Genomic DNA, 11,381 nt, shown 5'->3' with positions numbered 1-11,381 from the left:
ATGGCAAGTTCTTTTAGAAAAAAATTGGATTTCTTTCTTTTCGGATGACAATGTAAGTTTTAAAAACGTCAGAGCGGTGTTACTTCGTGCCACACGTATGACACTTACCACTTGGGTAAATAAATTGAATAGCACTACTAAGTACTCACTACTCAAATTTTTGTTTGAGATGCACTACTCAATTAATAGTACAGAAATAACAGGCAATGTGCTCCTCTTTCCAGCCCGCCTCCTCCTCCAAGAAAAAGCTAGGGTTCGTGCCTCTCGCTGGTTCCGCCGCAGGTCCGCCTCGTCTCCGGTGGCCCTAGGGCCATGGGAGCACGGTGGATCCTGGCAAGGACCGGCGGGAGGGCTCCGTTGTTAATCATTCCTTCGAGATTTGTTAGGGTTTGTGTCCTACTTAAGAAGACGAGATGGCGGCGGCTCCCTGAAGATGGAATAAAGGTCTCCCCGCCTAGTCCCCATTCCGGTGATGCGTCTAACATCGTCGGTGGGCGTGTGGAGGTGTGTCTCCGGCGGATCTATCCTCGGTGGATTTGCTCGGATCTGGTTGTGGTTTGTCTATGTTCGTGTGTCTTCGGGTTGGATTCTTTCGATCTACGTTATTTTTCATCAGCGGCGGTTGCTGTTCTGGTGCGCTGGTCCTACGGGGCCTTAGCACGACGACTTTCCGACTGTCTACTACAACAAGTTGTGCCCTCCGACGACGGAGGAGTGAGGACGGCGGCGCGCCTTCGGCTCGCTTCAGTGATTATAGTCGTCGCTAGGTGGTCTACGGATCTGGATGTAGTTTTTATTATTTCTAGTGTTCGTTGTATGCTATGATAGAAGATGAATAGATTGAAAGTTTTCTCGCAACAAAAATAGTACAGAAATAAAACAAAAATGAATTATCTCTATGCCGGTTCTTCATCATCGTAGAAAATGTTGAAAAGTCCTCCAGGTGTCCACGTGCAAGTTACCAAATCGCGATGCTTAGTATGGCCTGTAAAGGAAATCGCATGGCAAATCCAATTCTCATGGATTTTCACGACATATATCTGCCCTTCTGCCACGATCCGCCACGATCGTCGTCGCGTTACCAGCGTGACACCTCCATATCACGTCTGACAGAAAGGTACGATAATATCAAGAACTCTTGGATTTTACATAGTTTTGTTGTTGTCGAATATGTATGACTGGAAATATCATTACTTCCATAAATGATGTTGGAGTACCCGTCTCCTTGAGCGCCTCGCCGGCTAAGAGGCCCTCCCAACTATCCATTGCCGGTTGGCTTATCGCAGAGGCCTCTCAGATGGCACCTTGGATGACTCGAACCTACGTGACCCGACTCTAGGGTCCATGACGGGTGGACCGTGGGTGCAAGCCCGTGGCCATCGTCATTGGCCGGTGTTGGGCACCCCGCGAGCGAGGTTTACCGTGATGCCCCGCGCCGGACGCTCCAAATCCAACTTAAACACCTAGACAGACAGTTTGGTTAGTGACCGGTCACAAAAAAAGCGATTCAGACAGGCTCCTCAAACATGCCCCCAAACGCCCCAGCTAACCGTCAGCTCTCATATCTAGCCCAAATCTAGGGCGGATATAAGGGCACCTGCGCGCGTCCACCACGTCAGACCCGACAGCCCTAGCCCACCATAAATTGCACCAAATCCACCCCTTCGACCTACCAGATCCATTTGTTTTCTCCTCACTTCTTCCTCCTCCGCGATGGACAGCTCGCAACTCTGCCGCTCACATTGCTCCGTAGCCGTTCTGAGCCTCTCCGCCGCCAGCACCGGCACAACAGTCTTGTCTCCCGCCCTCGCCGCTAGGGACGTCGTTGCCGGCCCGGACACCACCGCGGTACGTCCGACAACTCTCAAGCTGCGCTATATATGATGGACATGCATGGATATGAGAGCCTGAATTTGAGATATGTGGATGCCGGACACGAGATATGAGGGGTCGTCTGGATGCGTCCGCGAACATGCCCGGGCGCATCTAGGGTGGCGGATTTGCCAAGTCTGGCATTAGATGCTCTATGCGTAGCCAATTGATCATGTCCGTCATCGGCAAGGCCCATGTGACATGATGTGCAAGTTTTATGTACAACAAAGAAACAGGATGCCACAAGTATAAATTTACAACAATTCATGTTGTACTCGTCGTCACTCGTCAAGGGTGCTGCTCCTAATCGGTGCCTCGATCGCCCGCACAGAACACTTGTGGGCGGTGGCCCATTAGTATGCCGCGCGCAGGTCGGCCAACGGCTGACTAGTTAACCGGTCAACTGTTGATTTTCAGGCAAATAGCAATAAAAAGTTCAAAAAAAGAACAAAAAATCTGTGAACTAAAAACCATTCAATTTTTAAAAAAGTTCATGGGGTTTGAAAATATATCATTAGAAAAAAATTAGCAAATTTGAAAAAATTCATTGATTTTCATAGAAAATCACATTTTTTTAGAAAATATCATGAATTTGAAAAAAAAAGTTCATCAAATTTTCAAAAAGTTTCAAGAAAATTTTCAAAAAGGTTCAAGAATTTGAAAACAATCATCGATTTTCAAACAAAGAGCACCAAATTATAAAAAAGTTTCATGAATTTGAAAAGAAATTCATCGATATTGAAAAAAGTGCGTGCATTTTGAAAAAAGAAAAGGAAGAAAAATTAAAAATAATAAATAAAATATAAAGGAAAAGAAAAAACAAAACAAAAACATCATGAATAAAACCTTGTTGAAAAAAGAAAAAATGGTTGGGAAGCTTCTGGAAATGCCCGTCGTCAAGTCCCCTATATGACATACTCCATGCGGTCTATGGTATGGCTGACCCAGTCAGTGTCTCTGTGGTTATCAAGCGCACTGTTTTCCAGCGGGTTTTCAATTTTATTTCGGGTTTTCATATTTTCAGTTTTCAGTCAAAATATATTACTTCAAGAAAAAAATGTTCACAAAGTTTAACAAAGATACAAATTTCAAAAATGTCGATGTGTTTAATATCCATGAAATAAAATGTTCCAAAAGATTAAAACATCATAAATTTTGGAAGATATTCTATAAAGTTTAAAAGTAAAAAATTTAAAATGTGTTCGTCCAATTTAAAAATCTATTTCTTGAATTTTAAAAAGTGACTGTGAATTTGAAATTATTCTTGAATTTTATGATATCTTCATGTATTTTTAAAAGCATTCACAAATTTAAAAAATATTCTCAAAATTTATAAATTACTTATGTATTTTAAATATATTCCTGATTTTAAAAATGTTTACGAACTCAAATATGATTGTTAAATGGAAAAAGGTTTTAGAATGGAAATAAAATAAGTAAAGTGAAGAAAGATATAAATGATGAAAAAGAAAAGGTAAAACTAAAATAAAATTGTAAATGTATGCCTGGTTTCCAAGATGCTTTTCCTGTTGCATGCCTGCTTTGTAGATGTATTCATCAGTGATGGCGTCTCAATGTAGTGGAAACAGTGGTAGAGAAAATCCGATGCTTTTAGCACCATATTCCGACACACATGCATATAAAATATACGAGAGCATTCTGAGTAACCAAACATGCAGTAATTAAAAGGACACCGGGAGCACTAGTAGATGATCTCATCCCTGTTCTGGATCCAATTGCCCTTGGCCCTCATCAGATGGAGAATTAATGGAAAATGGGATAAAGAAGTGCTGCCCATGTTTCAAGGGATATCAAAAGGTCCTTCCTCCCTGAACCTCGTCCCCGCCTCTTCCTGTTTCAACGGAATTTTCCTCGTTTGAAGTACTCCACTAGAATGGCAGCGACGGTGATGAGCTCACCGCCGTCGCTGAGCTGCTTGGCATGGCAAAGTGCGCTGCACCGCTGGCCCGCGTAGCATAGCGTCTCCACCCACACCTGGGCGAGCAGCTCCAGCGTGTCCACTGCGTCATCTTGGACGATCTTGGCACCAAGCTCGCATCCTTTATCCAACATGGATACGAGATGGCCTTGTGTTGTGTGATCAACACGTAGTAGCGGAAAACGGCTGCCCCTCCCTGTATCCCCGTAGGTCTTGAGAAATCTGGCCACCTCCTCGGGTGAGCTGTAAGGCGTAGCAGCAGCATCACGCGGACCACGCGCGATGAGGCCAAAGCACACCTCGATGTAGGAATTGTGGTTGGCAGTGGGACCAAGCATGTAGGGGCGTGAGGCGAGGAGGTACAGCATGTAGTTGGAGAGCGCCTGGACCGCCTCGGCAAGATCACTCACCTCATGCTCCTCCTTCTCCTCGCTGCTGCTGCTCATCATGGAGTAGATGTAGATGTTGGTGGCGATGTGCCAGACAAGGATCTTTTCTTCCACGCTCCAGGTCAGGCCCTCGTACAATCCCCACCTCCTGAGCTCCGCTTGACCCCGTGAATCAAAATGTACAAGGCTGTCGTGGTCATCCTTAAAGAGCCTGAGGTCACCCTCCTTGCTCAGGAGGTAGTCCACCACCAGATCCTGGATGAAGGGCGAGACAGGGATGGAGCTCGAGTAGGCCATAGCGTTCCACCACACCTCTCTCCCCATCGAATTCGCCATCCTGCTTCTCTTGCTGACCCTGCTGCGAGCGGCCAGCTGCAACAGGTTGTGCTGCCCCATGGAGGCCGACCAGTACCTTGCCCAGTCCGCTGCGCGGACCAGCCGGCGGACGGACAACACCATACGGCCGAGCGAACCGCTGACATGTCTTGCTACCCATGCTGCGGCCCTGAGCCACCATCTTGGCCTGCCGCCGGGTATGTGACTCAAGGTCTCGCGGAGGGAGTAATGCGGCCCATGACTTATGAGGAGCACGCATGCCCAACTCGAGAATAAGCCTCTCAACGCCGACACCACCTCCAGGACAAGGGCACCTATCAGCAGGACATAGGTGACAGCCACATCTACCCGATGTTGATGACGACGATGTTGATGGCGATGGAACAGCAGCAAGGCGACGGTGGTGGCCGCCGGCGAGAGCATACGGATGCAGAGGCCGAACCAAGTGTGCATCACCTCAGCCTTGGTGTACAGTACGTCGTGCATCAGGTACATCTGCATCTCAACCACCTTGTACAGACGGCCCTCCTCCCGGAGATACGAAGCTGCATGTCCGTATCCTGCTTCGTTGATCAGCCCCTTGATCATTTCCTTGGGAACCCCAAGCGCTCGGTGAGCCATCAGTAGGCAGTCTTCAGTGTCCCACGGACGCTTCTTTAGTATGTCTTGCAGATTGTTGCGTGACATAACGAAGCCCGAATGCTGTAAAGCTTGGTAGTTCTTCCCCACCGGGTTGCTGCCAGCGCACCGGAGCGCCCAGACCCTCTCCGCGTACTTGACGACACCCATCACAAACATGAGGATGCCGGCCCACCGGAGCAAGGCCGAGCCCGACTGGCTACCAACGACAACGGAGGTGTAGAAGAGGACGTAGCCGGCGGCGGTCACCTGCACGGCGAACGTCTGCAGGTGCCGCAGCCAGAGCCGGTTGTCCTCGACGGCGTAGGCGGTGATGTTGTCCTGCCCGCCCAGATGGAGCAGCAGGAACGGCGCCCAGAAGGCCATCAGCTCGTGGTCGGGAGACCGGCTGGCGGCGGACAGGTGGCCCAGCACGTAGATGGCCGTGCCGTCGGCCAGCATGTACGCCGACCAAGCCAAGAACCTTACCGCACCGGAGTCCACGCGCCGCCGGAATTCCGCCAGCATGAGCAGCGCCACCTGGAGCGTCAAGCTCAGCAACACCAACGCCTGGATACCCGATTCTTTCCATGCTGCGATACCCGATTCTTTCCATGCTGCTCCTCCGGCCATATCGATGTCGATCTGCAGCTCGACCCTGCTTCTGAAATCAGCACAAGTACAAATTACAGACCCACCATTTGATTACGGGGGGAAATTGGAAAAAAATTGGGAATATAACACATGCAATCTAGGTTTGTCACTTAATTCGTCCAACTTTTAAAAAACAGTTTTTCTAATTCACATCTATATGTTTTTTAAGGATGTCACATCTAAGCTCCCACAAATATATAATGAAACAAAAAGAAACAAAAAAACTAGGACAAAAAAAAATAAACCACAAACAGAGTGAACATCAGTTTAGATGTGACATAATTATGTCACGTCTAGATGTGTCCTAGACAGACCCTTCAAAAAATGACACTGCAGCAACGAATTTTTTCAACACTTACATTTTCCCCTCTTTTCTTATTTCCCAGGCCATTTCCCTCTCCTTTTCTATTTATAAAGACCTAACGTGACCATTATGTCCCTGACCCCACTTGGAAGATTACTGTGGAGTAATACTCTTCTAATTAATCAAGGCAGGAGCTACTACGAGCTCGAAAGAATGCAGCTGCTGCCGCTACGCCGGTGAGCTGCTAGTCCGGCTAGGTCCGTGGCGGATTCTACCATACGTTGCCACGGGGTACGAGGTAGACGACGCGGACGCTCACCACGGCGGCCTTGCCCAGCCGGAATCCGGGAGCGATAGCGAAGCCGACGACCATGCCTCCTGCACCGGCGCGGCGGCCGGCCTCGAAGGGGCTGGGCAGCTTGTAGCTACACAAATCCAGGAACCCTCCGCCGCCGCCGACGCTGCCATAGCAGGCAGCAGCTAGAGCAGTCCGAGGAGCGAGCAGAGGCCGCCCTCACGGCGCCCTGATCCTGTTCGTCCTACTCCTGGCCGGCGCGGCGGCCGCCGAGACGGCGCCGGAGGAACCCACATTGCCCTCCGCAACTCCCCTCCGCCGCGTCAACCGACGCTGGGGCAGCTGCGGTTGCCGGGGCGGGGGTCAAATCCAGCTCGGTGCTGGTGGCGCTGCTGGACTCACACTACACGGAGCTGGCGGAGCTGGTGGAGAAGGCCGTGCTGATCCAGACGCTGGAGGACGCCGTCGGGAGGCACAACGTCACCATCTTCGCGCCGCGGAATAAGGCGCTGGAGCGGGACCTCGACCCGGAGTTCAAGCGCCTCCTGCTCGAGCCCTGGAACCTCAAGTCGCTCCAATCGCTGCTCCTCTTCCACGTCCTCCCCTCCCGCCACCGCGCGGCCCACGCACCACCCCACCCTCTTCGGCGAGGAGATCGAGCTCGCCGCCATCACGCGCCCGGACGCGGTGCTCAGGCAGGACGGGGTCATCCACGGCATCGAGCGCCTCCTTGTGCCGCGGTTGAGGCGATTAAAACGGATCTGATTCTGATCACATGTAGAGTGGAGTGATCTGCCAGCTAGCTAGCGTGATTCCCCAGTAATCGAGATGATTGATTACTGGTGCAGTTTCCCCACTAAAGATGGGATGGAGGGGCTGTTTTTTGGGAAGTCCAAAAAAAATTTGGGAGTGAGAGGGCTTTTGGGATCGGTTAGATAGGTGTTTTTCCCTGAAACTGCTACTTTTTGGAACTTGAGATTTTTTGGTCTTAGGACTGAAATGAGAATGTTGAAAAAGGAGTATCAACTCAGATCTTTACAAGTAGGATATAAAGCTGAGTGCAGAACTAATTAAGCACAAGAGAACCCCAGCCTTTGGATATTGGGTTTGACGGCTACCATCTTCTCACAGATGGTTGACTGTGTGACTGTAGTAAGAACTCTGAACAAACATGGCGGATGTGATGGAAAAAAGAGCAAAAAAAACAAACCCCTCCCATAAACCCCGACACTAAGGCCCCGTTCGGGGATCCACCGGCTCTAAGAATCTGCGGAGCGGCTGTTTGCCCGCTCCAAAACTTTGAACTACGCTCCGTCCGCTCCCGGAGCGGAGCCGTGGAGCAGAGTTGAGATCGAGGGAGGATGGAGACGGTCAGGTTGGGAACGTCTGAAAGGCCGGTAACGAGAATCACTCACCGTGATGTGCACCCTGTAGATGAGTCAGGGGCAGCGTGCGCTACAGCGCTGCAGAGCCGGCGCTGGTGGTCGGAGCCGGGAGAGACGAGCAGAGCTGGTCGGGGCGGAGCTTGCCGTAGGCAGCCGTCGGAGCGCACCGCAGGGCGGCGTCGAGGTTGGCCTTGGGTCGTCGGAGGATGCGCCGGAGTGGTCGGCGGGGGAGGCTATGGATGGATGGAGGGGGCGTGGAAGAGCACAATGTCAAGCCTCAGTCGCGAGCACCGGAGCGGGAGAAAAGGACGCGGTTTTTGGGCAGAGAAAGTGAGTGAGGGGAAGAGAGAAAAGGACGCGGTTTTTGCCATTCGCGTTCCGCGTATATCAGGACCGCCCAATCTCTGCTCATGATCCGACATGCATGCTAGAAAGCTGACAAGGGTACCACTGTATTCCTCGTATCCTCCTATCATTGATTCCCCTAGCTTCACATGCAAAACTGCGCTCTAGGCTGCCCTATTGATTCGTACGCATTTGCCACAGTCTCTCCCACTCTGCACGACCTATCAAGCACCGATCCCATCAGCATCTTATGGCATCTGACGCGCACTACTACTTGATCGTGTGATTCCAAACAAAGCCCAGTCACATAGTACTAATATCCCAAAAGTGCAGAGCAAAAAACTTAAAAAGTGCTGCACAATTATTTTGAAAAGTTTGGATAAGTTCTTCAGTTCCGATGCATTTTCTTCAATATTCGAAGACAAAATATAAATATATAGTTCCTTACTGTGCAAATAAGGTTTGAACTAGGTGACCAGAAAATGGTTCACTTAAAGGTATACAAGTTAGACATACAAGAATCTGGATATGCGCACACGCGCACACACGAAAATACGCAGTGTAGATCAGAAAATAAAATCCGAGATTTACAGTCTTTAGCACAAATCCATATCACCAAACAACCGACAACAAAAATGGCATTCTTCAAGATCCAACATCCATCAGCCCAGTAGACGCACTGGAGTTTGAAGAAAGTCTGAAATTAGAAGGTAGAAAAGAGAGCAGGAAGAACCAGAGAAGCTAAGAAATGGAACATCGCTGTGCGGCTCGCACACGGCTTGCCCAGATCCGGTAGAAAATCTTGGCGTCCAAGGCATTGCTGGTTTGGATTCTGGAGGAAACTAGGAGGGAGCACCTAAATCCGCAACGCCTGCTCGAGGTGGATGTGGCCGTCGTCCTCGTTGGAGGGGCACAGGGTTGATCTGGCCAGAGGACGAAAAGCATACGGTGGTGGTCGCTGGCCAGCCTCCTCAATTTTTTTGTCCAAAAGGACCACCTACCGAATGCAATTGACAGAAAAGACCACCCTTGAGTCACATTGGCAAAACGGACCAGCTGAGTTGTGGCGGCAGGCACGCCAGCCGACACGTGGCGCCTGCCGCCGCGCGCGGAGGCGGCAGGGGCTACCGCCACATGCCCAGGCGGCAGGTGGCCCGCCACAGGAATCGGTGAACGCATCTGGCGCGCGACGGAACGGAGCGCTAGGCAGTTGGGCCCTGCCGCCTCCTAGTGTGGCGGCACTACTGTAGCTTTTTTTTAGGGTTGGCAGTATTGTAGCATGCGTAGGATTCCGTCAAATGCGTGCATGCAGCGCAGTACTCTTTCTCTCTCCCTTGATTACTCTCTCTTCTCTCTCTCTCTTGCCTCTTGCATGCATGGAGCCCATTATTATTCGGGCTCTCTCTCTCTCCCCCTTGCATGCAGCGCCAGCGTGCACAGCAATGCATCTCGCGTAGAGGAGCCGCAATCCAAAGGAGCATAGCCTTGCACAGTGGTGCCGCCCAAGGTTTTGGATCCCAAGCGATCTTTTTTTCTCGAGGGGCACCGAAATTCACGGTTACCACGGTAACCACGAAATACCAAAAAAAATTTGGACGAAATTTAAAATCAAATTTTGAATTCAAATATTTGGAAGTTGATATAGATAAAATTTTAACTCTTGTAGATCAGTGATCCTCCCGTAGCGTAGTGGCTGCCCTTTTGTTTTTTCTTTTGCATTCTAAAAAAGAAAGAAAAGCGCAAGGGTGAGAGTCGAACCCACAACTAGCAGCTCCAGGGAGCATGCTTTACCACTACGCCATCACTGATTCTGTTGGTATATCAGAGATGCCCTATATTTAACTGGGTCACAATTTGAATTCAAACTTTTCAAAAAAACTCGAATTTTTTTGCTCGGTATGAGTGTTTTTCGTGGGGTAGCGGTAAACTCGGTAACCGCTCGGGATCACGAAATTTCGAGCGGTACCCAAAACAGTGGTGCCGCCACACCAGGAGGCGGCAGGGCCAGCTGCCTTGCCTCCATTCCGTCACGTGTCCGTCGCGTTTGCTGAATCCTGTGGCGGCAGGCGCCATGTGTTGGTTGGCGCGCCTGCCGCCACAACCCAGCTGGTCCGTTTTGCCAATGGAATTGAGAGGTGGTCTTTTCTGTCAATTGTGTTCGCCAGGTGGTCTTTTTCGACAAAAAATTGCCTCCTCGATGGCTACTAGGGCAAAGGAGAGAGTCGACGGCGTGGTGGTGTTGGGCCTCCTCGCCCATGAGCAGGTCAGTGGGATTGGAGGCAGGATTCGTCAGCCTCGGTTAGATCATTGCCGGAGAAACCCAAATCGGAGAAGTGGTGCACCGCTGCTCCACCGGCGCTATTCCACCAACACTACCTCCGGCAGAACTGTGAGCTTCTCGGGCGACTGGATCTGAGAGGAGAGGAACTGGGAGAAAGGGAAGCTGCTTCCCGTAACTACACCTGTAGTTGGGTCAATGGCATGTGGGCCAGCCACATGCCATTGACCCAACTACAGGTGCAGCTACGGCACTGAAGCTCAGTCCAGGAGAAAGAGGGGAAGACACAGGTGGCCTGTTTCCTAAGAAAAGGATGGGGAGCCGGAGCGGGGGTTAAAATATTGGGGTGGTAGGGTGTAGGTATGGTAGTACTACTATTACACAGTGGAGTCAGATACGATTTGACTGTATTAGCTTCGTATAGTTTGGGAAAGTGAGGAGCAATTGTGGGACCTGGTGGACCAGCAGGCTTGAATCTATATGCACACGCACGGCCGTGATACGCACTGCGTATGGAACGCAAAGGTAAACGCCTTTATCGAAGAGAAAAAGAGAGTCGCCCGAATTCAACTTCCTTTTACATGTCCGGCTGGTGGAGCCGGGGCTTTTTCTTCTGTTTTATTCTTCTTCCCTTTCTTTTTTCAGTTGATTTGCAGAAAAGCAAAGGATGGAAGCAAGGGGGTTTGGGGGAAAAGAAAAGGGCAAACATTTTTGAAATTTTGCAAACTCTTGTGATAGATTTAACTTTTTTATCAAAAACAATATTATTATTTTAGTTTTATCTAAATATGAAAAAGGGAAGAGGGCTTTATAAAACCCTAGAATAAAATAGTAAAAATAAATAGGGTTTTCCTAATAAATTAGGTTTAGCAAAACACTACTAGGAAAAACCTTATACACAGAATCTTACCAGTAGCGCTTTTCAAAATACGGCGCTACTGCTATTTAGCAGCAGCGCGTGCCAGA

The 11,381-nt window shown here is 49.8% G+C and overlaps 1 protein-coding gene across 2 annotated transcripts; it reads right to left on the bottom strand.

Moving 5' to 3' along the window:
- Positions 1-3,393: 3,393 nt before the first annotated feature.
- On the bottom strand, positions 3,394-8,154 carry LOC123076838 (uncharacterized). 2 transcript variants are annotated; one of them, XM_044498981.1, is made up of 2 exons: positions 7,823-8,154; positions 3,394-5,818 (listed from the first exon to the last, which is right to left on the bottom strand). In XM_044498981.1, the coding sequence occupies exon 2, from the start codon at positions 5,785-5,787 to the stop codon at positions 3,730-3,732; it is 2,058 nt and encodes a 685-aa protein (XP_044354916.1). In that variant the 5' UTR covers positions 5,788-5,818; positions 7,823-8,154; the 3' UTR covers positions 3,394-3,729. The 2 variants fall into 2 exon arrangements, with proteins under 2 accessions (XP_044354916.1, XP_044354917.1); XM_044498982.1 differs by lacking the exon at positions 7,823-8,154 and adding an exon at positions 6,432-6,578.
- Positions 8,155-11,381: the final 3,227 nt, after the last annotated feature.

This window comes from Triticum aestivum, chromosome 3D (assembly GCF_018294505.1).
Source record: "Triticum aestivum cultivar Chinese Spring chromosome 3D, IWGSC CS RefSeq v2.1, whole genome shotgun sequence".
NCBI lineage: Eukaryota > Viridiplantae > Streptophyta > Magnoliopsida > Poales > Poaceae > Triticum > Triticum aestivum.
This window is presented reverse-complemented; position numbering and strand designations above follow the sequence as displayed.